The 26,863-nt window shown below is 54.7% G+C and overlaps 11 protein-coding genes across 11 annotated transcripts; 4 read left to right on the top strand and 7 right to left on the bottom strand.

Moving 5' to 3' along the window:
* Positions 1–1,261: 1,261 nt before the first annotated feature.
* BKA78DRAFT_95617 (heme peroxidase) lies at positions 1,262–2,854 on the bottom strand. Its single transcript, XM_066894039.1, has 3 exons — positions 2,117–2,854; positions 1,656–2,058; positions 1,262–1,565 (listed from the first exon to the last, which is right to left on the bottom strand). The coding sequence occupies exons 1-3, from the start codon at positions 2,550–2,552 to the stop codon at positions 1,424–1,426; spliced, it is 981 nt and encodes a 326-aa protein (XP_066746357.1). The 5' UTR covers positions 2,553–2,854; the 3' UTR covers positions 1,262–1,423.
* A 2,783-nt stretch (positions 2,855–5,637) lies between these two features.
* Positions 5,638–9,424, bottom strand: BKA78DRAFT_293533 (uncharacterized protein; the record flags this gene model as incomplete). The annotated part of the gene is made up of 3 exons (XM_066886232.1): positions 5,638–6,487; positions 6,536–8,125; positions 8,178–9,424. 3 exons carry the CDS (start codon positions 9,422–9,424, stop codon positions 5,638–5,640), a joined length of 3,687 nt encoding a protein of 1,228 aa, XP_066746358.1.
* Positions 9,425–9,634: 210 nt separating this feature from the next.
* On the bottom strand, positions 9,635–10,423 carry BKA78DRAFT_95621 (uncharacterized protein). The gene has a single exon (XM_066894040.1). The coding sequence runs from the start codon at positions 10,331–10,333 to the stop codon at positions 9,845–9,847; it is 489 nt and encodes a 162-aa protein (XP_066746359.1). The 5' UTR covers positions 10,334–10,423; the 3' UTR covers positions 9,635–9,844.
* Positions 10,424–11,142: 719 nt separating this feature from the next.
* Positions 11,143–11,617, bottom strand: BKA78DRAFT_350851 (putative mitochondrial F1F0 ATP synthase subunit Atp14; the record flags this gene model as incomplete). The annotated part of the gene is made up of 3 exons (XM_066891056.1): positions 11,143–11,408; positions 11,462–11,537; positions 11,591–11,617. The coding sequence occupies 3 exons, from the start codon at positions 11,615–11,617 to the stop codon at positions 11,143–11,145; spliced, it is 369 nt and encodes a 122-aa protein (XP_066746360.1).
* Positions 11,618–12,233: 616 nt separating this feature from the next.
* Positions 12,234–13,304, top strand: BKA78DRAFT_350852 (transcription initiation factor-like protein iib; the record flags this gene model as incomplete). Its single annotated transcript, XM_066891057.1, has 1 exon — positions 12,234–13,304. One exon carries the CDS (start codon positions 12,234–12,236, stop codon positions 13,302–13,304), a length of 1,071 nt encoding a protein of 356 aa, XP_066746361.1.
* A 933-nt stretch (positions 13,305–14,237) lies between these two features.
* On the bottom strand, positions 14,238–15,470 carry BKA78DRAFT_95791 (uncharacterized protein). The gene is made up of 3 exons (XM_066894041.1): positions 15,057–15,470; positions 14,803–14,903; positions 14,238–14,636 (listed from the first exon to the last, which is right to left on the bottom strand). The coding sequence occupies exons 1-3, from the start codon at positions 15,195–15,197 to the stop codon at positions 14,330–14,332; spliced, it is 549 nt and encodes a 182-aa protein (XP_066746362.1). The 5' UTR covers positions 15,198–15,470; the 3' UTR covers positions 14,238–14,329.
* Positions 15,471–15,969: 499 nt separating this feature from the next.
* Positions 15,970–17,964, bottom strand: BKA78DRAFT_247946 (uncharacterized protein; the record flags this gene model as incomplete). Its single annotated transcript, XM_066884338.1, has 3 exons — positions 15,970–16,017; positions 16,149–16,304; positions 16,687–17,964. 3 exons carry the CDS (start codon positions 17,962–17,964, stop codon positions 15,970–15,972), a joined length of 1,482 nt encoding a protein of 493 aa, XP_066746363.1.
* Positions 17,965–18,186: 222 nt separating this feature from the next.
* BKA78DRAFT_308538 (uncharacterized protein) lies at positions 18,187–18,830 on the top strand. The gene has a single exon (XM_066887951.1). The coding sequence runs from the start codon at positions 18,212–18,214 to the stop codon at positions 18,506–18,508; it is 297 nt and encodes a 98-aa protein (XP_066746364.1). The 5' UTR covers positions 18,187–18,211; the 3' UTR covers positions 18,509–18,830.
* Positions 18,831–21,107: 2,277 nt separating this feature from the next.
* BKA78DRAFT_247982 (cytochrome c/c1 heme-lyase) lies at positions 21,108–22,158 on the top strand (the record flags this gene model as incomplete). The annotated part of the gene is made up of 2 exons (XM_066884341.1): positions 21,108–21,191; positions 21,241–22,158. 2 exons carry the CDS (start codon positions 21,108–21,110, stop codon positions 22,156–22,158), a joined length of 1,002 nt encoding a protein of 333 aa, XP_066746365.1.
* A 1,235-nt stretch (positions 22,159–23,393) lies between these two features.
* On the top strand, positions 23,394–25,612 carry BKA78DRAFT_308548 (alternative sulfate transporter). The gene is made up of 8 exons (XM_066887952.1): positions 23,394–23,728; positions 23,779–23,847; positions 23,928–24,098; positions 24,161–24,356; positions 24,418–24,437; positions 24,490–24,742; positions 24,800–24,987; positions 25,043–25,612. The coding sequence occupies exons 1-8, from the start codon at positions 23,511–23,513 to the stop codon at positions 25,503–25,505; spliced, it is 1,578 nt and encodes a 525-aa protein (XP_066746366.1). The 5' UTR covers positions 23,394–23,510; the 3' UTR covers positions 25,506–25,612.
* Positions 25,613–25,819: 207 nt separating this feature from the next.
* Positions 25,820–26,586, bottom strand: BKA78DRAFT_96010 (uncharacterized protein). The gene is made up of 3 exons (XM_066894043.1): positions 26,370–26,586; positions 26,290–26,317; positions 25,820–26,192 (listed from the first exon to the last, which is right to left on the bottom strand). Exon 3 carries the CDS (start codon positions 26,164–26,166, stop codon positions 25,954–25,956), a length of 213 nt encoding a protein of 70 aa, XP_066746367.1. The 5' UTR covers positions 26,167–26,192; positions 26,290–26,317; positions 26,370–26,586; the 3' UTR covers positions 25,820–25,953.
* Positions 26,587–26,863: the final 277 nt, after the last annotated feature.

A 26,863-nucleotide genomic window follows, 5' to 3' on the forward strand; every position in this document is an offset into this window, starting at 1 on the left:
AAAAAGAATCGTCAACTCCAAGGCTAGCTAAAAGTGCTTGAACGCTTCGCGTTCAGCTTTCCTTCCACAAGCTTGACTGCTCAAGCTTCTAGGCGGCAAGGAAGATCTTGACATGGTGAATCAAACCCTTGGTACCAACCCTTGAAGTTGGTCACCGTTACCATTCCTTCTGCGACCCACCTGCCCACCTCACCTGCCATCGTGTGCCTGCCTGCCGCCAGCACGTGGGCACGTAGTGACGCACCCGTACCACGCTCGACTGCTCTTCCGAGTATTCCCGTCTCTCGTGAGCCTCTGCCGTCGTCCTCAGACGTTTTGTTGCACGATACATAAGCCCCAGCCCCAATCTCCACACCATCTGCTGCCGCGGTCGGTACGTGTGTGCCGGTGACTGTCGTCGAAACTAGCCAGCCAGCTTGCTTGCTTGCATTTCCGTTTGACTGCCGTCTGCATCTGCTACGTCATGTCGTGATGCAGATGCGCGTCATTTGATCTACCGCGTGGCTAAGACCCGAGTGCACATGGTGGTTGGTGTTGCAGGTTGATCTTGGCTTCACCAGCGCGGCGTTGGTGGTCAGCCGGATGGCCAACAGACGTCAGGAGCTAGTAGCTCGCATACCCAAGTACTTTTTCTTTGGGTATGTACAAGCTTTCCTGTACAACCCGAACAGCACAGGAACCGTGTACGCGGGAGCTTACCTCGACTTTGGCAGCCGTCATTCTTTGTCAATTGCAGGTGCACTTTTGCATCAAAGCCTGCGGACCGAAGAAATGGATTGCAAATTCCTCCCTGTTCTTCGCCCTGCGCGGAATCCCCGATCTTCGAGTCTCATATCTCTTGCGCAAGTTCTCGAATGCTCCGCATGCCTCCTACTACTCGACCTCGTGTGATCCCAATCTCGCCGAACATGGCTGACATCATCCGTCACAAATGCAATGAGACGTGACGAGAGAGAGAGAGTTGGACCGGTCGGCCGACGTGTATAGGAAGGAGCGTGGTTGAGTGAGAGAGATGTAGGAGCAGTTCGCAGCTTGCGTAAATGAAGCACTCTTGTGATGACTGTAGCAAGAGGAGGCCTCCTTCCGTGGGCATGATACATCAAAGAGCAGGTGCACCAAAGATTCGAATTTCGGAATAGCTAAGTTTGTAGGAATGCTCATGCTTCTATGTTCTGTTGCCCCCCTTTCCAACGCCAACCCAGTGTGTATGTACAATGCCAAACCCCTCTAGATGAGAGTCTTCCCCATGTCAATTCTCGCTCTTCCCTCTCTTCCAACTACAACCAATCATCAAACTTGTAAGCTTCAATAGAAGACTCGTCCGCGTCGCAGACGTAGCCAACGAATGCAATCGTAATATGATACCGTGTGAAAGAACTCCCCAGAATACCTCATCCGAAGTCTCGTCCTGGCTTCGTTTTTTCTATTTTTGCTCCTCCGCCTCGCGAACGCGGTCCGCCAGCGGCGCGGCTCTGATGGCGACGCCGCGGCTGGCAGACTTGATGGAAGAGGTGCAGTCGACCAGGCTCTGGCCCGAGTTGCCGATCGTTGTCATTTGGTTCATACTGTAGTGTATGAATTAGCACACAAAGACTCCCAGTAGCATCACAGCGGGGGAGGGGGGGGGGAAACAAAAAAGAAGGGCAGTGACTCACGCTGGCACAAACGCCGCGGCCCACGCCGCCTGGCTCTGGAAGCGCTGAAAGGCGGCGCTCGTGCGGTCGTCCCTGCTAATCTTGACGTCCGAGTCGAGCGACACGGGCGCCGAGCCGTCGAGCGTCTGGCTGTAGAACTTGGTGTCCCAGGTCCCCGGGGTCGAGTCGAGGGGCTGGCCGGCCTTTTGCGGCACCGCGAAGAACTGCTTCGCCGCCGTGTGCGCTCCGACCAGCGCGGCCATGTCGGTGGCGCTGAAGCCGCGCGCTGCGAATTGCGAGAGGAGCTTGGTCACGCTGGATTTGGGCGAGGGGATTTGGCCTTCAGGGGCCGGCGTGTAGCTATCTTGACGGCCGACGAGGGCGTTGATTTTGGGACCGCCGGGGCAGGCGGAGATTCCTGATGCTGAGGAGACATCAGCTATATCGTTCGAAATCCAAAGGCTCAATTCTTGAATACGTACCTGCGGCAAAAGCAATCATGTCCGCTGTGCCAACATTGTACTGCTGAGCCCAGTTGCCAACCTTGACCGCAATATCCTCCAAGCCTCTGTTCTCAGACCTCAGGTACTCCTTGGCGAGAATGATGGATCCGTCGCAGCCAGCACCGGATATACAGTCGTGAAAGACCAACCGAATGGCAGCACGCGCGTCATCGTTGCACTGTCCGCCGGAGACGAAGGCTTGACGGAGGTCCGATCCGATCTGTGACCAGATCTTGGGGCAGGTGCTCTTCCTCGCCGAGGCTTGTCTGTCGAAGAGGTTGTGGACGGTGCTCTTAACGCTCGAGACGGCCACGTCGGCTCCTCGTCTGATGTTGGAGGAGATGTTGTCGAAAGAGAGGGCCTGGACGGCGCCGGTGGCCAGCAGGAAAACCAGGGAGCTCTGGGAAAGACGCATTATGGTGGATGAAGCAACGACTGTAAATGAAAATGCAAAGAAATTATACAACTATACAGGCAACAGGGTATTCGCGAGGAGAAGAAGGAGAAGAGCAACGACAAGAAAAGGCAATGCTCAATCACAAAACGACGAACATACCCACCATGGCGGCGGCGAATTGCTTTATAGTAGACATGCGAGCACGAGCTGTAAGACTGCTCATTTCGCAGATTGCACACCACAATGGCCCAAAAAAAGATTGCTAGTTCCGGCGAGGACGGGTCCTGCTTGGCCCGGGACGTGAGATGCTAGCCTGGTTCGAGACAGCCGGCGCGCGCCCTGGGTCCGAGCGACGATCCCGCATGATGTGACAGGATGGGGGAACTCGCAGCACAAACAGTTACGCGGCGCCACAACCGTTCGGAGGAGGGAAGGCACGGGAGCTGGCCGAGTTTCTGGCGGGGCGGAGCGGGAGGAGAGTAGACTTGCGAGACCGAAAGAACCAACCAGACGCTTTATGATGACCAACTTGAGATCTTGGGGTCGATGCTTCTCGTTTCCGTGCCTTGCCTCAAACACGCAGTCATGATGCCGAACATCTGTGCCTCGACCAATTGCGGAGAATGAGAAAGCTGGCTCCGACAGGTAAGCAGTATTCTAACCTCCTGATCTGGGCGTCAGCGTTGGGATGTATCCCAAGCCAATTGGTCTCTTCTTGGTCTCGGCTTCGCGTTGATACTGCGAGCAAAATATCCAACGTGTCCGTCCGCACCACGCTGGTGTGTTGACTTTTCCGTTCCTTCGACGTCCCAGCTGCGTCGAATTATCTCCGTGAGACGCCAGATTCGTCGACAGACTTTCCTCCGTGCCAACTTGGCAGGAATAGACGACTCGTCCGTACGGCTCTCATAATAGACATTCTAAATCGGGGTCGATGGTTTGCCACCAGAATCTTCCCATCATAGAGCTGCAAAGCATAAAGCTAAGCTTTGATGGCAACACAAGGCAAAGCGCTGCATTCTATCAGCCGCAAGGATAAGCACTGACAGGGCTGAGCCACGGTCGACGACCTGCAGCGGCTTCCTTGGCCAAAGTCACCTGCGAGATGTCAGAACATGTGGTTACAGTGTGGCAAGCGATGGCAACCCTTGGTCTGTACCAGTAGGCTACAGAACGGCGAATCGAAAGAAAAGCTCCGATTGTTCCTGAAACCGTTCTCCGAACGCGAGAGCGACTGGGCAGGCCGATCTAACGTCTCCGGGTGCTAACGCGGACCGGCGCATTCCCCTTGGCGGCTAGACCAAACAGGACGCCGCGCCCAAATTGCAGTGATGGGGAGGTTGGGTGGTTTGTTCCTGAACATGGCATAGGCAGCACACCAGGAACGCTCTACGCCCAGTGCCGGTTTATTGTGACTCTTGGCAGGGATCTGCCGGCCTCTTGCTTCCAGCGTGGGCTGAGATGACGACTTGGTGTTGACAGCGCGGTTGGTCGAGCCTGACAACATGCTCGTGTTGCATCACCACCCCGTCTCTTCGTCTTGTTGGTTTGAGCACGTCTTGTCCGCGCTTGCCGTGCTGACGGTTGACATGCATGGCAGATTCAAGACGCGTCCTGGAGTTGCAGGGCAGTCAGCGACCTAGTAAGACATGAACGCGTAGACGCGGCCAAGTCGGCCGAAGACTTGTGCAACGGCAAAGAACGGCTGTTTGACATGGGAACGACCAACAGCGCGATTCTCATAATAGGCCATCTCGATCTGGAAGAAACAAAGTTGACATGATGATTGACATGATAGAAAGACGGAGAAAGATCGCAAAGAAGACGATGTTCTGCGTCGTGGCGCTCTAGATGCTTGGCTAGTCGTGAGCCTCTACCAAAGACTGCGCGGACGGACTTGCATCGCGGAGACCCGGCACATCTCCAAATCGTGCCCAACCTCCACAACACCGCACTTGCACTTTCGTAATCGGGTGGTTAGCTGTGTCGAGCTCTGCTAGGCTGCGCGAAGGATGCTTCTTACCGGTATGGTGTATCCTTGTCATTTCACCCACCAGTCTCGCAGAGGGCCAAACGCGAGCCTTCCTCGGCTTTGCACAAGTACCAAACGGGACTTCGCGGCAGCTATTTTCTGCTCGAAAGCTCGCAACATCGTTGTTTTGCTCGCATCTCGTCTCGAGCCCACCTCGCGGCTGATGAAGCATTGAAATCTTGCCTTGAAACTTTTTCCACGCCTTCCTGCTGTCTCATGTCGTTCTGATGCGGAGAGATGACGAGGATCAGGAGCCAGTGAGCGCCTGCAGTGGTGTCGAGCTGAACTGGTCCACGGAAAGTTCAGGCATCTGGCCTGGTCTCGGCCCGGGCCATGGGTATTCACACAGCCTTCGATTCCAGGGAATCCAAGTCGAGAGTTTCTGACCCCAGTGTTGATCCACCGTCAAACACGAGGAAACTTGCGCACGTCATTAGTTAACCTTGTCGATCTCAAAACCTGTCATGAGATGCAGCCAAATTTAAGCTTCGATTTTGGTGCTGCTGATCAAACCAGCTCTTTCCCCTTTACATAGACAACAGAGGATCAAGGGTGGCATCGCTGACTAGAGTGAGAAAGAGGCAAAACGACATGAGAGCGTAAAGCAGATCCCGGCCGTGTATACAATAACTCCTGGTTTATCCACAGCAAAACTAGCAAAAATGCAGTGTACTTGTTGCGATGATGCACTTGCAAGGAAAGACGAAGGAGAAGAAAGCGTGGCCCCCTATGCAATGCGAATTATGTGATCCCGGGCGCCCAGGGAGTAAAAGCAAGAACTTTGAGCAAAGGGAAACGAACGGGACAGCTGAATGGAAAATCCAGCTGATGATGCCGGAAAACTCACGTGAGTCGCTGAAATCAGATCCACCTTGGCATCTAGTGCAGAGAAATGGCATCCATAGCCGCGAAGAGAACCCCACCGCCTCCAGATCAGCAACAATCTTGCTGCAAGGTAATTTTCATCCACATTTTAGACATGAATCGTCTCGTCTCGTCGAGACCGTGGCCGAAGAAGCGGCTCGATTGGAAGATGTGAACCTGTTGGTTCTAAACAAAGCAATTCGAAACTCAGCCCGGCCTGCGAAATACCTCGACGCCCAGCGTAGGCGTCTCGACAAGCTTATTGCCTGGAACGCCCTCATCTTTTCTGCGTTGGAAGAAGCTTTGGCACTCTCCTACCACAATGGCCCATTCGCCGAGAGCGCGACCTGCGTATTTGCTGGATGTGGCAGCCTCGCCCTCTGGCTTCGATTTCACGGCTGCTTTTTGGGTAAGCGCCTCCTCATCGGTGCGTTGCGACACAAGCAAGTTGTGCGCCGCTGGAGGCAGGCGAGGGGGGAAAAGTCGCATTGGCCCAGGCGACGCAAACCGCTTGTCGTTGACCCACTCGAGAGAAAATCGGAAGCAGTAGCTGCGGTGGGGCGGCACATTCGGAGTGTTCTTCTTTCCAGATGGGGGAGAATTAGGAGCTGAGTCTGATTTTGACTCTTCCTTTTTGCGCGAAGAAGGGTCAGGACTGCGGGATTTTGAGCGTCCCTGGCCGGGGACCCTCAGGAGCGAGCGCAAAAGACCCCAACGCTGCTTCTTTCCAGGCTCCTCGGCCTCTACGTCAGAAGAGTCGGAAGCTGCAGACAAGGAAGAACTTGGTCGCAGTGTCGTCTCGTTGATTTGCGCTTCAAGGGCATTGCTAGCCTGGTTGCGCGGCATGTTTGAAACGATGCCATCGAATGAAAGGAAAGGCCCATTCCCAGGAGAAAGCGGGGCATCATGACGAATGATGAGAAGTCGTCGGCCTGGTGCCGGGTTGCATGGCGTGGTCGAAGGTAGCGTATCGCACTTCGACTGAGCATCTTCCTGGAGATAGAGGTAATGAGACCAGACGGACTGTAGCCTTTCTTCGAGCATCGTGAAGATTTTCCTAGCAACGTTAGCGCCCACATGCAGCAATCGAAATTTCCCCACTTACACTTCATTCTCTGTGGGATCCCCGCCGTCGAACCTAGCGATGCGCCAGCAAACAAGACGCATATAGTACGCCCTCAACATGGGGCACCAGTGGTTGAACCTGCTCTCAAAGAACTCCGGCTCGAGGAGGAAGTCTTGACAAAGCTGCAGCTTGCGGTCCTGATCGTCGATGATCGTAGCCCATAGGCTGTACAAAAACGAGAGGAGGCGAATCTCTGTAGTGGTGTTGTGACTCTGAGTCATGCGTTTGTACACCGAAATCCAAAAACTCCAATCCAAAACTGTTTTATCCTCGTGCCGAGTGCGCTCATAGCGGAGAAGGATGTTGAGCGCTTCTTCGAGAAAATCGCAAAGGGTATAAGACGCGTTGTGATCGAACATGGAAACCCGACGCGCGGACGCCTGAAGGAGACTGCTGAAAGCTTCTGCAAATACGTGGGGTGCCGTGGCTAGATGGGAACTTCCCACCGACAAGAAGTCGCGGAGAAGCATAATCAGTCGATTCTCAGCCATCAGTCTGACAGCATTGGCTGGCGGAATGGGTAAAGCGGAAGCCGCAGCATCCGGCCCATCCGCCAACACGTCGTCAAACGTGATGGAAGAAGCGACGTGCATTTCTTCATCCTTTTGACCGGACATTGCCGCGTGTCGATGGAGCGTCTCATCCAGGTTGGTCAGTATTTGAGCGTGGACCATGATCAACCCCGGAGCGCAGAGCCTCTCAGCAGCTGTCGTGTCCGGGGGAAGGAAGTCCGTGACAAGGATATGAAAGTACTTTGAGAAAACGTAGAAGAGATCACTCTCGGTACCGGACCACCTTTTGACCCACGAACCGTACCAAGGGAGTGATGATGTCCCCAGCGGAAAAGGCGCAGGCTTGCGCAAGCCACGGAACGTTTTGTGCAGATTGGTAAAGCCGAGGGCGTGGAGGTTGGGTGGAAAAGGTGGAAGGATGCGGCTGGAAACCTGGTCAAGTTTCGACCTGTCCGACACCTTGCATTCAAACATGACGCGCCGCATGGCGTCCAAGGAAGGAGACCATAAACGAACCAGTATATCAGCCATTCCGGGGACGAAGAAGAATGCGTAGGCGCAAGTCTTGCCGCTAAAGGTCACAAGAGTGGCCGGGGCGTTGCGAAGAGACATTTTGTCCACTGCGAATGCCATCTGAGCGGTCAAGTTCTGGATGAAGGTATTGCGCACGTTGTGATGCACAGATTCCATGAGAAAATCAGAATCACCGGACGATGCCACAGACGAGGAGGATTGCGAACGGGCAGGATCTAAACCGGCCTGTTTGTCCGCCAGACGGCAGAATGGAGATGGATGTGACCTCCACTCTGGCCTTTCCATGATGCCAATGATTGCCTCGAGGATGTGGGGCCTGTCCGACCCTGATATCGACTGGTTGTTCTTGCCGTTGATCATTTCCAGCAGCCCAGTCCACCATTTATTCAAAATATTAGTGCGTCGGTCCAAATCTTCAGGGCGAAGTCGTTGGTTGGACGGGTGGTTCGCATAAGTACGTAGAAAGGGGAAAAGGCATTGTCTGACCACATTGGCCTTGAGCGCAATGGATTTTGACGAAAACCTACGTTCGAATCAGCATCTGAGAAAGTTTTGGCAACTGCAACAGCACTAACTTTTGAAAGTCACCGTCGAGGGACCGGAATTGACCCCAAAGCTCGTCCTTCTTCTTCGGCGTGTCCAAAGAGAAAGTCTTGAGCTTGTCTGAAGAAATTTTGTGACGTGGAACGGGCGGAATGGACTCGGATGACGGAGGTGATCGGAGAAGTGATGGGAGCCTGTCAGTAGAAAAAGACTGTCCCAATTGAGGAGAGCTAGGCACAGATTTGGAGGGGCTCGTAGGATTCGGTCGGCTGGTCGTTGTCTTCGCGTCAGGCACTTGTGGTACTGGCGGGATTCCTTCGTCCTTGACGGTCTGTAGCGGCGGCAATGGCGTCTCTGGGCCCTTTTTAGACTTTTTGGTCAGAACATTACCCTTCTTCGCCGTCTTCAAGCGCTCTTCCTCTGAATTAGGTTGGTCTGACGTCTTGCGCAAAATCGAGAGCCGCCTTGACGTGCGGTTGCTGGGGCGATCTTCCTCTGTTATGGGGAGTTCTGCTTCCTTTCCGACGGCAGACTTTCGACGAGCCGGCTTGGGAGGTGAACGTTCGTCCGTAGTGGGAACATCGGAATCCTTGCGTAGAATCGATTTTCTTCGGCCACCAGTGATGATGCTGCGGCGTCGTTCCGGAGCGGGCCTAGGGCTGCCATCTGTCTCCTCAACCTTGTTCTTGTTCGGCGACGGTTCGTTTGATCGTGAAGGGACCCAGGACTTGCGCTTGGCGTGAGCAGATGATCGTTTGGATTTCAGGTGTTCACGTTGTTCCGTTTTTGGAGGCTGAGGTACCTTCTCCGTCTCCAAATCCCTACCCCTTTCCGACTCCTTTTGCTTATCTTCCTTTCGCTCGCCTTGTGAGACGGGCGCTGATCGAGGTTCTCGTGACGCCGTGGATAAGAGTCTGGAAAGTCTGATTCTCGAAGGTTGCTGAGCCGCCGGTTCTGGTTTTGAAGTGGGGGTTTGCGAAAGGTTGTTTGGTTCGTTCTCGGGCGTAGAGCCTCCGGACGACGAGTACGGCGAGTCTTCATCTCTCGAGGATCTCAGTTCCGCCTCTGAAATTTTGCCCTTGAGCTCCACGACGGACTGCTCCTCGTAGTCCAAATCTTTTACCGGAGGAAAGTAGGTGTAACTGGCGGAACGAGGGAGGTGGACGGCTTCGGGGGTGCGAGGGTCTTGGACGAGGTTGTGGACGGCTCCGGCATCTGATATGCTCCGTTCCCTCGCAATGACGGACGGGGAAGAGGAGCTGCCAACTTCGGTAGCCATGGCGGGAACAAGCAATGCCTAGGTATAGATGTGGAATGCTCCGCTAGGAATGGAGAGCGGGTTCAGCGACAGGGTGGGACGTCACAGGGAAGCTAGCTCCGACTCCCCATTCTCTCTCCCAAGAACGGACAGACGAAAAAAGCGAAGGTGGGCGCGCCAGGACAGACACGAGGTGAAGTTGCGAAGGCGACAGCGTCGGACGGGTTGCAGGGGTTTGGCGGACGGGTTTCAGAGGACCGGAGCGGGTTGGGTGCAGACGGCGGGAGGTTTGGAACAGCAACCGAGCTTGGGCGGCGGTCGAGCGAGTGAAAGAGCGAGGGAGCGAGCGGACGAAGAGAAGGGAGAGGAGGGAGAGTCGGTCGGTACGGGCGTGGGGACGAAATAGCAGCTTGCGCAAGCTGACGTGCAGTGCGGCCGATATCAGCTGGGGGCGGAGCTCTCAGGCGACGGTGCGGCAGTGGGTCCGTTATTGTCGAGGGGGGCGGAAGGTGGTGGGCGGAAGGGCGCGCAGAGATGAAGGGGGCAGAGGAGGGATTGATGAAGTGTACGAGAGAAAGAGAGGGGAAACGAGCGTGAAGGTGGTCTTGCGGAGGAGACAGGACGGCGGTGCGGTGGGTGCAGTAGACAGGTGGAGGGTAGCTTGGGGTACCTTGGGGAGAGGGGAAAAAAAAAAAAAGGGACAGTCGCATAGAAGTTGAACTTTGTAAATAGAAGAAGTAGTTGAAACAAGACGAGGGGATAGTACTCTCGCAGCGCACAGGCAGAGTTGGAAAATGGAGTGGTGGAAGGGCATAGGTAGAGATGGAAACGGGCATTAGGATACAGGCGTATCCGTCGGTAGGCGCGAGCGGAACCGCCAGGCGCCGAGATCCATCTCAGCCAACAACGGCGCCTCTTTGCTGTCTGCATGTGCCGTGTCTGGGCTGACGGCTAGTCTCTACACTACCTCAGTCTACCTACTTCTCCACGTTGTCGTGTGAGTTGTGGCTCAGGTCACCTTTTCTGGCACATGGCATCATTACTGACGCATTATTGTGCTACTCCATCCACACATCCATCTCGCCCTGTCACTGTCTCGCCCTGTCGCCCTACCTCTTCTGCCCTGCTACTGTTACGTGCCAACCTTCATGCCCACGGGCAGCACCTACCCCAATCCTGTCCGCCAAGCCTCCCCTTTGAGCCGACTGCTCCGTCAACAACATGGGACCTAGCAAGCCCCAGGGCCCTGTGTGACCAGAGTGCCAGACTCTGCTACTTTTCTTTATTTCCGTCCTCGCCGTTGCCGCCACCCCTTGCCCCCTGCCGACCCTCCATACAGCACCGCCATCATCAAAACCATGTAGATCATCCGCTTGGGACCATTTTGATACGAACCGCCCGTGGCTGTTCCAGTCGGCACTCAAACTGACGCAAACAACACTGCTGCCGCTGTAAACGCCCCAATCATGCATCAATTGTTTGCTGTAATCCGCAACGTTGCCTGCTCAGTGCTCACAATAGATGACCAAAACAACAACCTGAAAGTCTCCCATCGTGCACGCTGCGTTCGGCCCGTGCCGTCAACAGGATTCTCGTAGGAAGCAAAGGAAGGAACTCCATCGTTTAGCTAACCTGCCCTGACCTGGCGTTGGAGTCTTTTGCTCTGACAATCGGCCCCAATCATGCAGCAGAGTTGTCCACGACAATGTTGCCGCCCTTTTCACACCATGCCAAACCCTCTAGTGGGCGGCAGGCGCCTCTTCCTCCTCCTCCTCAAACCAGTCCTGCTCGACCGGGGCAGCCTCGCCCGCAGTTGCCTGGCCCTCAACCTCAACCTGCTGCGTCTCGTACGCCTTCAAGTCGTTCGCAAGGTCAGTCTCCTCGGGAGACTTGGGCGCGGCGGGAATGGAAAACTTCTGGACGTGACCCTCGGCGTCCTGGGGCTTGACGGGAGTGGGCTTGTAGTTCTTGAGCTCGCGCAGGTACATGTCCTGGACGAGGTCGGCTGCAATTGATCAATCATCATGTCGTCTGGAATCCGCGAAAAAGTCAATGTACCTTGACGGACGGCCGTGGGCTTAATGAAGGTGCGGCGCGCGCTGACGTTGACGGCAACACGGCCGAGGGAAAGGCGCTGCAAGCAAGTGTCAGTCGATGCCATCGCCAATCGAGGGATTCCCATCTCACCGAGGCCCGGATTGTCTGAGCAAGCATGATGACGTGAAGGTGGTGATGCTTCTCGAGGTGCAGGCTCTCCTTCGTCGTCGGCGTAGTAAGGTACTGAAGTTGAGGAACTTGGCGCGTTTGAGCCGCCGAGGGACCGTGCTCGGTAGCTGAAGGAAGCGCTGAAGACCACCTCGGACTTCCGAAACCGCTGCGACGCTCTGTTTCTCAACCCAACTTACGCCTTTGAGGTGCTTGTGACTCTACAGTGTTTGTAGCCTTGCTGCTGGAGGTCAAACGGCTTCCAAAGCATTCGTTTGATTTCTCATCGTGCCATGTCTTGGCTGGCCTTCGAACGGTACCGAGTCACGTGGGCTGCGTTGAGTCCCAATGATGACTCAGCCGCGCCGTCCACGACGGTTCCTCTTCTTCGATGCGCCAGGCACCGTTCTCTTTGACCCGACACTCTCCACCCCGGTTCCACTGACCACCACCCCCCAGTGCTTCAACGTCTCCAGGATCGTCGCCGCCGCTTGGATCTCATCTTCAGACACGCTCTTGACGCTCTTCCCGTCCTCGAGTCGCCATCCAAGTCTAGCAAAAGACACGGCTGCGCCCGCCGGTTCTTTCAGCCTACCCTCGATCCTCTCGTCAAACCGTCCTCAACATGGCTCTCTCCCCCGGTGAGGTGCGCCAGGCACCTATCGCAAACCCGCAAGATGACGAGTACGTGGACAACTACAACGTTCACCTCGTCTGCCCCGACTGCAAAGAGATGCCGCCCAACCTCGTCGAAGAGTTTTCCAACGGCGACACGGTTTGCGGATCCTGTGGCCTTGTGCTCTCGGCTCGCGTTGTCGACACCCGCTCTGAATGGCGTACCTTTTCGAACGACGACCAGAACGGCGACGACCCATCTCGTGTCGGTGACGCTGCGAACCCGCTCTTGAACGGCTCTCAACTTCAGACCAACATCTCGTTCAACGACGGCGGTCTTCGCAGCCGGGAGCTGAACCGTGCTCAGAGCAAGACCAACGCCGACAAGAGCAACAAGTCGCTCATGGCGGCTTACAAGCTCATCGGACAATGGACCGATCGCTGGCAGCTGAGCGGCGACGTCGCTGACACGGCGAAGCACATGTACAAGATGACGGACGACGCCAAGTACTTCAAGGGCAAACAACTCGAGCACGTTGTCGCCGGCTGCTTGTTCTTGGCGTGTCGCCAGACCTCAAAGGTGCGGTCGTTTCGCGAACTGCAGGAGTTGACTGGCGTGTCGAAGAAGGAGATTGGGCGCATCTTCAAGCTTCTGGACAACTTCTTCAACAAGCAGAACAAGCAGGGTCCGCGCCTCACCTCTGGCGGCATGGTCCTGGCTGGAGACACATACCAACACAAGGAGGCGACCTCGCCCCCGGAGCTTTGCGCGCGCTTCTCCAGTCAGCTCGGCTTCGACACTCGCGAGCAGATGTTGGCGCAGAAACTGGCGGAGGAAATGGTCAGGAACGGGTGCTTGGCAGGACGTTCGCCTTTGTCGGCTTGCGCTGCTTGCATTTACATGATTAGTCACTTGGTTGGAAAGCCCAAGACTCCAAAGGAGATTGCGCCTGTGGCTGGCGTTAGCGACGGAACCATTCGCACGGCCTACAAGCTCCTCTACGGCGACAAGGACAAACTCCTCGATCCCGAGTGGGTCAAGGCAAAGGGCCTTCTCGTCGACAAGCTTCCCACGGCTTAGTCGGCTACTCCCCAACAAGCTTCCAAGGTGTCGCTCTTCACTCCTTCTGCTGGATTTTGCGACCCTCCTTCTGCAGATTTTTCTACAAAAAACAAGATACCCGGGACTTTCTCGACCACCAAACGGAAAACCCCACACCGGAAAGAAAAATACTCAATGATTTCTGTCGATTGAATTGAAATTGGCATAGCAGGGCGTTCGGGGATGGGCAGGTGGAACATCTGCTTTTCACAGGTTTAATAGATGGCAAGTGCGTTTCCCATTATCACTGCCCCTGCGGTTTCTGGCCGCGAGGTTTGCCATGGGGGCTTCAGTCACAGAGTCAATTGCGGAGAGTCTACCAAATTGATGTCTGATGGCCCGTTGCTCTTACTTTGCCTCTTCTTATTGCTTTTCACGGGAGGAAGCATGGATTAGACGTGCTTTTCAAACCTTTTCAGACTTTTTCCTTCTTTGGGTAACATCATGACAGCCTCAGATTGTCACTGAAGACGAAACTCACGTTTCCTTGTCCCATCTCTATCTCCAAATTGGTTGCCTTTTTCTTCATTCCTTTTGATTGCATGTTTGCCGATAGAGTCTGATCTTGCTGAGGGCACATATTGAGCAGCCACACGGAAACGGCACGGCACGGCACGGTACAGAAATGGGTTTTTGCTTTTCCATTGTGCTGTCTGTCTGTCTTCGGTGTCTGCTATTTCCCCTTCTTGCCTTTATTTTATCCACAGGCGCGCTGTGTGGGGCTCAGCTCCAGCGCCAGAGAGTGAGTGGCTACATATTGAAAAGGATTGAGGCTGGACCTGGAGCTAGGAAAGGGGAGGAGGTGATGGTTGTCTGTTGAAGACGATTCCTGCCTCTCTCTCTCTCTCTTCACTACGCTCTGGCTGGCTTCATGTCTGTCTTGGTCTAGATATCACCATCAAATCAACCCAAATTGAACCAAACCAACATTTCCGTCACCTCTCCACATGACGTGATGGTGCCAGTGCCCTCCTGCCCTGCCACGCCCTACCAACCAAATCTTCTCAAAGTCTTGACTCGCCTCCTCGCTCGCCCCCAGCCACTTCTTCGCGCTCAGCTTGCATGCAGACAGAGCTTGGGAAGATGATAGGCGCAGACGAATTCTGCTGCCTGGAGCGCGTGCGTGCGTGCTTGGGTGCGTGCTGCCAGCTGCACAGCCTCAGTCCTCCAACCACCGCTCTCTCTCTCGCGCCTTGCCGTTTTGGATGTGCCTTGCACAATCTACGTGCACGACAGACAGGCGCGCGCATGGATGGACGAGATGGATGGGTGGTTGCTGCTGTCTTTGTCTGTCTGCCAGCTGCTTGCTTGCTTGCGAGCCAACCAAATCAATTAGCCAATCACTTACTTGGTCAGCTACATGGCCAGTTCATCAGTCATGCATGGATGCCACGCCGTGCAACCCCGAAACGCAAGTGCGCAGTGCAGCCAACCAAAAACCCCGTTGCAGCGTGGTGGTGCTGCTTGTCATACATACATGGGGACTCGAAGAGATAAGATTCGTCCGGTCAGCACGTGGCGATGCCATGGACGACGGCGACGGCGATGTTGATGTTGATGGTGTTGGTGACGAGTTCGCTGATTGAACGCTTGCGCGGCCGCGTGAGTTTGTCAGCGCTCTTCTGCGCGAGAGACGCGTATATGGTTCTCGCATGGCGAGGAGGAGGTTGGAGCAGACAGACGCGCGTGGGGAGCCGGACCGGAATGCATGAGGAAGAAGAGGCCACCCACGTCCAGCGCAGCAGGTTCTACAGGTGCAAATCGACAGTCACCATGTAGATGTACAGACACGACGAAGAGACTGATCAGCACGGCTGAAAAGTACCAATTCGAATTTTTGTCTCGGAACTGCAGTCTTTTGAGCGCATGCATTTACCAACTTTGTGTCGTAACCAACCGAATCGAGCAGTTCTATTTACACGCGGACGCCCTATGCTTCAAGGGAGAACGGCAAGAAAGATGTGAGGAGTGATCCGGAAGAGCTCCAACAAGAGATGTGGAAGACGTTGAAGAAGGATGAGAGGAGAGCATAGGAGCGGAATGGGTAGATAGGGGTATCTCTGTACAAAGCGCTTGCGCCAATTGGACTGGTTTTGAGTAGGTAGGTTGCTACGACTAGTGGTAACGAATAAGGAGAAGGAGGAGAGAGGTGCTGGACTGGGTACCAAGAAAGTCCGCCGTCGTCCATTTCGTGATGGATGGAAGCCCAAGATTGGTAGGTTGATCGCCAATTCCAACGCGGACCAAGAGTATCCAAGAATCCAAGGTCCATGGTTGTCCGTCTGTCCGTCCACCAGTTTCAGACTAGGAAAGGTTATGGAAATACCTGAATAGGAAACAAGAGCTTTTTTATCCTTTTTTCGCGGAAGCTTTTGATGGTGGCGCTGCCACAGCGCAGCTGATCCAAGTCGTGATGAAATGCCGTGGCGCAGCCATCGTCCAATCCAAGACCGGAGGGAACCGAAAAATTTTGAGACGGGATGCCGAGAATCGTTAGGTTTAGTCTTTTCTTTTTTCTCCAACCATTGTCATCTTAGCTCCCCTCTTCCAAGAGTCAAGATTTTTTTCGCGTCCTGCAGGGAGGGTGACCGGGCAGGGGGCGAGCTACGGCGTGGATAGTTAGAAGGCCCACAGCCGCTCGAGCTCAATAGAGCTCTACGGTCCTTCGTCCACTGTAGTTGCACCAATCGCACTATTCCCACGACGATCCTTAGTCAGTCTAGATCTCTTCATCTGTGCCACACAGGTGGAGTTCAACACCGCGACGACAGCCAGGGATGGGCAGGAAGCAGGAAATTGAGAGCGAAGCATGGCACCACTTACAGCGATGGACGAGGAGCCGTCGTTGTCGAGGATACAGTACTCATTGCGGCATTTGTGGCACGAGCGTATGTACAGCTCTTTGCAGTCTACGCAAGTGGGTCCGCAGCCAAAGCAGTCGCGCTTGACGCCCGGAGGCGTATTCGACCGTTGATGTGCCTGTAGAACGGAGGCCGCGTGTCAGCCGTTTCTGTGCTTGACAAACCGTCTATGACATACCTCTGCCCTCCAAGCGCTCCAGTTCAGGAGATATGGGCGTGCCTGGGAGGGAGTGGTGGGCCGGGTCGTTCGTGGGAGCGCTTCCACATAGGGGAGAGTCCGCTGAATTGCGCAAGCAGCACTTTGAGACGTTGATCCAGACTCCAAACGGACGAGATCCGTCTGGATGATCCTCACATCTCCGTGCCAGTTCAACGCTTTTAGGGTGTTGTGATTCGTTTCGTTTTGGCATGATGGCGAGTCATCCCCACATGCCTGCGCTCCCAGCCCCGGCCATCATCTCACCAACAAGGCATTGTGAAGTACAGAGACCCATATGTACCTTGATGTCCTTGGACGGGTGTCCGTTTCCATTCGCAATAGACTGAAACTGCTCTGTTTGTTGCATGGTTGTCAAGGTCATGCCGGCGATGGTGTTTGCAGACCCAAGGTAGCAATCTTCATCCCACCATTTGTTGCACCGCTCGCACCAACGGCCGCGCAGACATTCTTCGCATCGCGCGACCAAGACAGGAGGGGGCGAGCCAGGGACGGAAGAGGGCCTTTGCGCGGCCTGGACTGTTGAAGAGCATAACGGTAGAGGGCTCAGCAGTGGGAGGTGGTTCGCCGGCGATTTTCCAAATACGGCTGGACCCTCAGGGCAGGTGTGGCAACTCTGACAGCCGGTGGGTCCCAGCGCGATGCTTGCGACTGCTGGACCCAAAAACGATTTAGGATGCGGCGTAGACCCCTGCGAATATGCAGTTTCTATATTGTGCCGTGGGCCGCGACATAAAACGGCATCAAAATAGATGATCCCTTCGCAGGATTTGAGCGTCTCAGCCCATTCGAGGGACGGGCGCTTAGGGAGAACCCGCCCAGCGGTTTGATACCATCTGTGTTCAGACCGGGCCAGAGCGGTGTTGAGAGCCTCGGAGGATTTCTGGTTCCACTCCGCACCAATTTGCGCGCCCTGCGATGCCATGACTCCTCCAATATTCTCTGGCGTGCGAGGTGGCGACCTCTGCGGCTTCGAAACAACATCCATGGGCGATGGGTCCTTGGGGCCAAACAAATAGAGCCCCTTCAGCTTGGGCGTCCCTGGTGGTCGAGTCGGCCGCACCGCATACTTCAAAACCTGCATCAACTTTCTCTCATTGAGGTGCGTGCACTCGCGGATGGAGAGAATCCGAACGTTGAATCGGTCTTCAGCAATTATTTCGCGAACTAGGTCGGCAGGGACACTCAAGCCGTCCAAAACCAGTGTGTAGACATTTTTCAGGATGTCCCTCTTTTGCAGTCTCGAGAAGATGCCTCTCAGCGGACCCGAGTAAAATTCATCTTCAGTTAGGGCCTCATCCATGCGCTCGGCGCGCCATGAGATGCCCCCGGCATCGAGTGGCTTGGACGACGGCGCCGCGGCAGACTTGACGGCCGACAGGTCGAGGTAGCGGAAGGCATCAGGAGAGGAAGTGACGAGATCAAAGAAATCTTTTGAGACGCGGGCGAGGGATAAGAGGGAGGAGACTGGGAGGTGGGGCGCGATATTACGCAAAAGCAGTGAATTGTTCAGCAGGTCGAATAGCGTTGTCGGTGTAGCGTCATTCGACGACGAAGCCATTGAACGAGCTCTCAGATCAGGGCGATTATGTCGTCGACGAGCTTGAGGGGAGGTTGCGGATTCCGGTTTGGGTAGACTCCGGTTGAAGTAGGGATGATGGGAGACGTTGGGCGAAAAAAAGGTAGGTACCCTTAGTACGGATACCTTGATGACTGTTACAGCTCACACCACCCGGCCAGCTTTGATGCGAATCCGGGGTCGCTTATCTTATCGACTGTTGCCAAGACCCTGGCTGACTTGGGGGGCAATGACGTGGGTTGTTCTGGAAACTCTCTGTCAGCAGCTTTTGGTGTTTATCTTCCTCACGCGACGCCGTGCCTCTACCTCATCGCAACACCATGGACGAACACGTTTCTCTGGACTGGTCGGCGCAATTCCATGTTGCGCCCGCATCCCATCAACTTCCTGGCGACAAGCTACTACTTCCGCCCTCGGCCCTCGAACAGCTTCTGGCCGCCGCACCGCTGGTGACGACCGAGTCCTCCTCGAACCATGCGCTGACCTCGACATTCGACCCCTACAACCCATACTCGTTTGCAGCTGAAAGAGACGCACGACTAGCCGATGCGCAGCTCCGTGAACGCCACCATCAACTACCACACCCTCTTACATTTCGACTGGTGAATCCAGACAATGGAAAAGTAGTATACGCGGGAATCAGAGAATTTTCAGCAGAAGACGGTCAGGTGGTCTTGAGCAAGTTTCTCAGAGAGTCGCTGGGTCTGGCTGCAGAGGAGACTCCCAGCTCAAGTGGGAACAATAGCGACGAGGATGAGAGCAGGGCAAAAAACACGGAGGATGCGTCAAGCAATCGAGAGTCGCGTCAAAAAATTACAGTGCATTCAAGACAACTTCCAAAAGGCACCTTTGTGAAACTTAGGCCTCTGGAGGCGGGCTATGATCCTGAGGATTGGAAAGCGTTGCTTGAACAGCACCTCCGCTCCAACTTTACGACACTCACGAACGGCGAGATCATCGAGATACCCACGGGACGGCGTAACGGACAAAAGAGGGAGGTCTTTCGGTTCCTGATCGACGGCTTTCAACCAGACGGAGAAGGCATTTGCGTCGTGGACACTGACTTGGAAGTGGACATTGAGCCGCTGAATGAAGAACAGGCCAGGGAGACATTGAAGAGGATTTTTGAGAAGAAACAAAGAGCACCTGGGACGTCAGGCGGTAGCTCGCCTGGAGGCACACTGGACTTGATGAAGGTCGTAGAGGGCCAGGTACTGGACGGAGAGTACGTCGACTTCGAGATACCTTCGTGGATGCGTTCCCAGGGGCTTGAGATTGAGCTCAGTGGAGTGGACCCGGAAGATGAAGTCGACTTGTACGTCAACCCATTTGGACCCCGCCAAAGAGCAAAACCACGCGCGGACGAGTTCGTCTTTGGCGACACTACGAGCACCTATCCAAAACGGATTAGACTTCAACCTACGAATGTAGAGCTTGAAGACGCGGAATCTTTGATGGTATCAGTCCACGCATACGCCAGTTTAGACGCAGAGGACAGCTCCAAATTGCCTCGAAGGTTCAAGATCAGAGCCGCTCCTCACGATCCCAAGGACCTTTTGGAAACTCCCAACGGCGTCTCAAATTCAGCAGCACCACCGAATCCAGACGATGTCCAGTGCAAAAACTGCCTGCAATGGGTCCCTCAGCGCACCTTGTTCCTCCACGAAAACTTCTGTCTTCGCAACAACACGGTCTGTCCAAAGGGTTGTGGCCAAGTCTTCCAAAAACGCTCAGACGCGTTCCAGAACCACTGGCACTGCCCTCAGGATACATTTTGGGGAAATACGCCCCTCAGCCGAGCAAAACATGACGATCTGTATCACACATCTCATGCTTGCGAAAGCTGTGATCGCACATTCACATCTTTGGCTCAGCTGGCTCAACACAAGACAAGCGTCTGCCCACAAAAGCTGATTCTGTGTCAATTTTGTCACCTGGTCGTTCCTCAGGAGGGGGATCCTGACGAGCCAAACGCGGAAGCCCTGCTATCTGGTCTAACTCCTCATGAGCTTGCCGATGGTGCACGTACGACTGAATGCCATCTTTGCAACAAAATCGTACGGCTGAGAGAAATGGCGATACACCTGAAGCACCACGACCTTGAAAAGCTAAGTCGTCCATCTCCGCGCCTATGCAGGAACATAAACTGCGGCCGCACACTGGACGGAGCAAACAATACCGGTGACACGCGAGCGGGAACCCGCATGGGCCGTGGGCCAGGCAACGATATTGGGCTTTGCGGAGTATGCTTCGGCCCTCTCTACGTCAGCATGAACGATCCAGACGGCAAGGCTCTCAGACGCCGTGTAGAAAGACGTTATCTTTCGCAGCTGCTCACGGGATGCGGGAAAGCATCATGTCGCAACGAATACTGCAAAACTGGCCGTACCAACATGGGAATCCAGCCCGCATCGGTGTCGACCAAAGACGCACTCCCGCTGATCAAGCCGTTGCTGGAGAAACTTCCAGTGAGGGAGGGAGACACACCGGAAACTCCGCTGCACTTTTGCACTGACGAGTCAAGCCAACAAAGGCGGAAGTTGGCAGAGATGCTCGCAGCGGAAGGAGATGTCAGTGGAAAAGGTGGCTATGGACTGGAATGGTGCGTTGCAGCACTAGAAGCTGAAGGGGGAGATGTGGATAAGGCAAGGCTATGGTTGAGGGGATGGGCTCCTCAAAGGACTGAAGTTCGTTAGACATGTGATTGGCGTTGTTGGCTGCCCGGTGTTGAAGAAGCATTTTTTCGGAGTTGATTTGAGCATTTCGGCGTTGGTTCGCTATACTTAGAGATGGATCACACATGGTCCAATAGATGTAATCTTTACAAATTCTGTTTATGCTAAATGGCTGCCAGTGTAGGCGAGGTCGAAACGAGAATACATGACGTAGAAGGCGTCGAGGCAGGGTCGTGGCACGAAAAGTCGGCGGCAAGCGGAGAGCAGAGCAGTCAGTCGTGGTGGCGGGCGCGGGAGCGTTCGGTCGCTCAACAGGCTGATCTCCCGGCGTCGTGGTCAATGCTCGCCGCAACTTTCTACCAAGTCAAATCCTTTGCAATTACTCTTCCTTCCATACCCTCTCCACTTTTCCATCCCGCCAGAAGACCTTCTTCTTTCTCAAACAACATCATGGGTTGGTTTTGGGCTGACGCTGAACCAAAGGGCGTGGTTGCCCCTCACCCTCTTCCCCGAGGCTCTGATGCTTCTCCACCAGTACGTCTGAATGCGCCTTTGCTGCTACCAACTATTGACATTTTTTTAGCCCGGGTGCCCTATGCACAAGTCCTCTTCCTCCACCAGCTTGCCAGCGCCCCCCAAATCGTCCTCCGTCCCCGCCGGTGCTTGTCCCTATGTCCCTCCCGAGCAGAAGACCGAGTCTCCTGCACCGAAGTCTGGCTTTTTCGATAAACTCAACCCGCTGAATTACATGCCGTCCAATCTTTCCCAAGAACGCGCTACCCATCAAACTATCGACCTGCCCACAGAGAGAGAGCCATCCTCCATTCCTCGCGGCGACGGCGAGGGCAACTGGGAATACCCGTCGCCCCAGCAGATGTACAACGCCATGCTGCGCAAGGGCTACACCGACACCCCGCAAGACGCTGTTGAGAGCATGGTGGCTGTCCACAACTTTCTGAATGAAGGCGCCTGGGCTGAGATTCTCGAATGGGAGCGACGCTTCGCGCCCGGCATCCTGCATGGCTGGAGGGAGAGCAGACAGGGTGAGGAGGCGAGCCAGGCGGACAGACTGCTTGAGGAGCCCTGGCCGATCAAGGACACCCAGCCTCCGCAGCTCGCCAGGTTTATGGGTCGTCCGGACGAACTGACGCCCAAGGCGCGCATGTACCAGTTCCTTGCACAAGTCTGGCCGAGCAAGTTCCAGACCGAGCCGCCTTTCGACAGGCACGACTGGTATGTTCAGAGGAACTTGCCTGATGGCACCAGTGTCGAGCGGAGGTACGTGATTGATTACTACGATGCGGAGCCCGACGAGCACGGAATGCCGGTTTTCCACCTTGATGTACGACCAGCCATCGACACGCCGTCTCAAGCCGCGGAGAGAACCATTAGGTGGGGACGCGATGTTTGGTGGAGGGCTGTCGGTGGCAGCATCAGGGAGCAAATGGCAGAGCAAAAGGCCGCAGCGGAGGCCGCGGCTGCCAGTGCGACCAAGAAATAGAGAGATGAGCGGCGAGCATTATGATGGCGTTTTGCATGGGGAGGCAACATCACTGGGCGTTGTGCCTGACAGACCCATTTTCGGTCCTTGAACGTTCGGCTTTGGCTCTTGTTTTACGACACTTTTTCTTGTAAATTTTCCTAGGACTGGTATTCTCGGCTCTCGGCTGTTCGCGCAATCCTATGATTTTACGGTTTGAATATTGGAGAAATTGAAACCCCGGAGACATTTCATTTTGATGTCAAAGTTCTACTCACTATCGTACAACACGACTCGAAGACGGTGCAGTGATGCAACTGCCGTGCGACAAGCTTTGTTCAAGCTTTACCAGCAACCTGGATTGATCCTCGAACTGGGTCAGACTTGAATATGCTAATCTTACATACAATCTAGATTCATCACTGCAAAGGTGCATGTCAAAGTTGTAGGGCTGCATTTGCGTTGCGAAGAAAGGCAATCTTCGAACTGCTCAATTCCCAAGAGCACCAATTTCACATTCAGTAACGCTCTCGCGATCGGGCACTTTCCTCAGAAAGAGCATTTGAGTCTCAGGTTCAGCTCAGTCGGGAAGTTGCTCGAACTGTTTTCGCCTTGACATGGTCCAATCAACAGCAACAATCCCAGACACATGATCCTTGGAATCTGCCAAGAGCATTGGCTCTCCGCCACGAGCTACTTGCCAAAGTCATGCGACGCGTCTATGAGCGAAAGAATACTAATGCGTTGACGTTGGGGTTTATCTACGCGGCCTTATATAGATAGTCCCCCGCGCCGACCTGATCGACAACCTCACGTCAACGGACGTGCAGATGGCATCAAAGGCAGCTCGCCAAATCAGCGACAAGCTTAATTGTTTCAAGACAGCCGCGCAACGCCAACACGGCCCCATCCATGCAACCCCACGACGACATACGTAGCTAGTCCGGTGACGAGCAATCAACATCGCGCCGCAGCTAATCAACTCGCACGACTGGACTATACGCGATCATCTCAGTTCAAACGGTAGAGATGATGGGATATTTGTCAAGTCCTTGATCGACATCTTTCGTACCGCTTCATCCCGCAAGCCGGCCTCGGCAAGGCAAGGGAGCCGAAAAGAAACAGAGGTGGTTTGTACGACGGGTGCCGGCTGGCTGCATTCCAGCATATTGCGTGCTCGCTGGCGGAATTGCACCAAACAGTGGGGCAGCCGGGGAGCAGCAGCATCATAGGACAGTGACGCGCTGGGGAGGCGAGAAGCAGCGCGCCGGGTCTACCAGGCATGTCGGTAATAAAGGCAGTAGCGGGCGAGGTTGCCATCATGCTGCAGCCGTGGTCGTCGTCGTTATTGTCTTCCAACAAGGAGCCGACTTATGCCCCCTTGCCCGACGACCAAAATGGTACACGCTCCTCCTCCTCATTCTTGTCCCCCTTCTTCTGTCCCCTCTTCTGATGCGCCGCCGCTTGATGCTGGGTTGGCCGAGCTTGACAAGAGTACAGTCGCTGTCGAGGGCTACATTTCTCCCGGTGATGAGGCGAGTTATCTGTCCGTCGATTGGTCCCAAGAGGAGGAGAAGCGCGTGGTGCGCAAGTGAGTGCTCCTGACGCCATCGATGGCGAATCCGACTGACTGGATCCTAGGCTAGATATGATCGTGTTGCCCCTTCTGGTAACGGGGTTCTATGCGCTGCAATTAGACAGAGGCAACATGTAAGTGATGGCCGCTTCTGATGCCCACGGAATCAGTTTGAATCCTTTGACGCGCCCCCCTGATCTGACCATCCCCGAAGTGGCAATGCCTTGACAGATTACTTTTTGGAAGATGTGGGCATCACCCAGTTCCAGTATAACGTCGGCCAGCAGTTGCTCTCTGTGGGCATAGTAGCGCTCGAGATTCCCAGCAACATTATTCTTTACAGGATAGGGCCTCAGAAATGGATCAGCGGCCAGATGATGGCATGGTACGTACACTGCCCGTGATGACTTTGCTTGGGATAGAAGACTTACTCATCTTCTTTCAAAGGGGCCTGGTTGCAACCTTACAAGCCTTCCAGAAAGGATATGGCGCCTACCTCAGCACCAGGCTGCTCCTCGGCCTCTGCGAAGCGGGCTTTATCCCCGCAAGCCTGTACACCATTTCGATGTTTTACAAAAAGGAGGAGACGAGCAAGCGGTTCTCAATCTTCTTTTTGGGTAACCTCACTGGTGTTGCGACCACGGTACGTCTAAGTGAACACTGCTTCGACAATGACCAGCGCCAGAGTACTGACTGTTATACAGGGTCTGATCAGTTATGGAATGTAAGTCGACTCAAGATAGAGATATCAAACTTACCCACTGACACTTTGTAAGCCTACATATGCGCGGCGTCGCAAACCTGGCAGGGTGGGCATGGCTGTTCATCATTGAGGGCATGTTCACAATCGTCATGGCCCTCCTCTTCGCCGCCTTCTTCCCCCAAAGTCCGCTGCGGCCAAGCAGCATACTCGGGCTGCGCTACTTCACAGACCGCGAGGCCGAGATCCTGCACCATCGCATCATTGTCGACGACCCACGGAAGCTGCAACAGAAGAAGTGGATCAATTGGAGTGAATTGGGCAGCGCGGTAAGCTTGTCTCCATAATGAAAATTAGGGAGATCAAACGTACTGACCGAGGAGAAGTTGGCCAACTGGCGCATGTACCCGCACCTCCTCTTGACCCTGACGGCCGTTGCGCCAAACAGCACCATGACCTCGTACGCGCCAAAGTTGGTGCAGTCATTCGGATACGAGCGTCTCACTGCAAACGCGATGGTCTCGGTCGGCGGCTGGATCTCACTCTTCCTCGCCGTGGGCCTGGGCTGGTGCTCGTACGTCTGCCCCCTTTCCCCTCTCCATCCCTCCCAAACTGACCATCGAAACCAGCGACCGCACCGGCGTCCGCGGACCCTGGGTCGCCGGCGGCCTCGGGCTCTTCTGGGTCTTCACAATCGGAAACCGCGTGCTGGTGCGCAGCTCGGACGAACACGCGCGGTACGCCCTTCTCACAATGGCGCTCGCGACGCAGCTCTTCTGGCACCCCGTAAACGGGTCGTGGATGGCGCTGAACGCGCGCTCAGCCAGCGAGCGCAGCATCACCATGGCGCTGTTCATCATGGCGGCCAACGCGTCGGGTATCATCGGGTCGCAGCTGTTCCAGTCGAGCGACAAACCGCTGTACATCAATGGCTGGACTGCCATTGTTGCCCTCAGCAGCGCCGGCTTGTTCTTTACCATTTGGACCAACGTCCAGTATTGGTGGTTGAACCGGAAGCTGGAGAAGGAGGAGAGGGAGGAAGGGCTTGTTGGGGAGGGAGAGGTCATTGTCAAGCACAGGTATTTTGCTTGAGCTTTGGTGTAGTGAGGCGCATTTCTTGGAGAGGGCGTCTGTTTGGTCGTCTAACCCTATTAGAAGGATTAGCATTGCTAGCAAAGGTCGCCCCCTTTTCAAACCACGATTCGAATAGAGTTTCTAACTTTTCCGCTGGGATGAAATCTCATGAGCCTTGATAGGTGACGTTGTTTATGGTATCTTTGGTCGTTGATACATCAACCCAAAGGTCACTGCAAGATTGGTCTAGACGAGTCAAAAGTTGGAGCATCTCAAGTCGACATGGGGCAAAATGCGTAACCCCTAGCATGACAAGAACACTTTTTCTCACACATCAAGCACATGTCGAGAACCGTTGATCATTAGACATATTCTACGTCATGACAAGGCAAAGAAAAAACCCATGATTGTGATGTATCCGATCCGTTCAAACACCAGAAAGTCGTGTACCCATCACCCCCTTGATTTACTTGGTCTTGCTCGTCGTCTCCTCGCTGTGCTTCTCGAGCGGGTGCGTGGGGTTGGAGCTGAGGTTGGCCTTCTGGTCCTCGTTGGCCTGCTTGGTGCCCTGGGCGGGCTGGCCGCCGAGGTCGTTGGGTGCAGCCTGCGCGGCTTGCTGCTGAGCGCCCGTCTGCTGCTCGGGCTCGGGGGACTGGCGGCCGGGGTTGGGAGCGGACATTTTTGTGGTTGTGGTTTTGGTCGAGGCTGTTGACGCTGTCAGCTGAAGAAATTTTGGGAAGATTGATGAAGAGGATTGGTGGAGATGTTGTTCGAGGACACGTGTGGTGGTAGGGAAGTGTACTCTTTGTTTGGAGGTTGAAGGAGGATTTCTGGGAGATGGATCAGCACAAGCTCGTTGCATTGATGGACGAGTATACTCACAGTTTAGAGTGCTGATTGAGGAAAAGTTTGATTGCTGATGTGCGTTTGTGAGTTGGATGTGTCGAAGCAAAAGGGTTGCAAGAGGAGGGTGTTCTTAAACGTAGAGTGCCACGAAGGTGCCCCGCGATGACGTCATTGGCATAACGTCAGTCTGCGGTTACCCCTCGACCTCATCAGGGCATTCTCGATTCTCCATTTGCTGAGCCTTGGCCCGTGTCGACTTTCCCTTCCCCACTCGGAAACACCTCTGACGACAATTGCAACTGAAGCTGGCAGAGGGAAGCCTCGATCAGCGCTGGGATCTTCTGGAATGCTCCTGTTCATTGGCCACCTGCTACATCAGATATGATGCTTTGATGAATATCTCTGACCTACAACAAGTCGTGACCGCACAATCACCCATTTCCAAGCTGAGCTACCTATTTACGCTCAATCGTTACAGACCACTCGGTCATCATTCCTGCCACAACATGTCCCTAGAACGCCCTGGCAAC

The sequence above is a fragment of the Phyllosticta capitalensis genome (assembly GCF_038381095.1).
Source record: "Phyllosticta capitalensis strain CBS 128856 chromosome Unknown BKA78scaffold_3, whole genome shotgun sequence".
Classification (NCBI taxonomy): Eukaryota; Fungi; Ascomycota; class Dothideomycetes; order Botryosphaeriales; family Phyllostictaceae; genus Phyllosticta; species Phyllosticta capitalensis.

Excerpts from the sequence above, each read along its gene's own strand:
- BKA78DRAFT_95617 (XM_066894039.1), bottom strand. The coding sequence starts at position 2,552 with ATGCGTCTTTCCCAGAGCTCCCTGGTTTTCCTGCTGGCCACCGGCGCC. Across the intron at positions 2,059-2,116 it reads CATGATTGCTTTTGCCGCAG|CATCAGGAATCTCCGCCTGC; the intron begins GTACGTATTCAA and ends ATGTCTCCTCAG. Across the intron at positions 1,566-1,655 it reads GCCGCGGCGTTTGTGCCAGC|TATGAACCAAATGACAACGA; the intron begins GTGAGTCACTGC and ends CATACACTACAG.
- BKA78DRAFT_95621 (XM_066894040.1), bottom strand. The coding sequence starts at position 10,333 with ATGCAGACAGCAAAGAGGCGCCGTTGTTGGCTGAGATGGATCTCGGCG.
- BKA78DRAFT_95791 (XM_066894041.1), bottom strand. The coding sequence starts at position 15,197 with ATGCATGCGCTCAAAAGACTGCAGTTCCGAGACAAAAATTCGAATTGG. Across the intron at positions 14,904-15,056 it reads TAGAACCTGCTGCGCTGGAC|CGAACTCGTCACCAACACCA; the intron begins GTGGGTGGCCTC and ends GCGTTCAATCAG. Across the intron at positions 14,637-14,802 it reads TTATCTCTTCGAGTCCCCAT|CAAGCAAGCAGCTGGCAGAC; the intron begins GTATGTATGACA and ends TTGGCTCGCAAG.
- BKA78DRAFT_308538 (XM_066887951.1), top strand. The coding sequence starts at position 18,212 with ATGACGTGGGTTGTTCTGGAAACTCTCTGTCAGCAGCTTTTGGTGTTT.
- BKA78DRAFT_308548 (XM_066887952.1), top strand. The coding sequence starts at position 23,511 with ATGCCCCCTTGCCCGACGACCAAAATGGTACACGCTCCTCCTCCTCAT. Across the intron at positions 24,357-24,417 it reads TCACTGGTGTTGCGACCACG|GGTCTGATCAGTTATGGAAT; the intron begins GTACGTCTAAGT and ends ACTGTTATACAG. Across the intron at positions 24,743-24,799 it reads GGAGTGAATTGGGCAGCGCG|TTGGCCAACTGGCGCATGTA; the intron begins GTAAGCTTGTCT and ends ACCGAGGAGAAG.
- BKA78DRAFT_96010 (XM_066894043.1), bottom strand. The coding sequence starts at position 26,166 with ATGTCCGCTCCCAACCCCGGCCGCCAGTCCCCCGAGCCCGAGCAGCAG.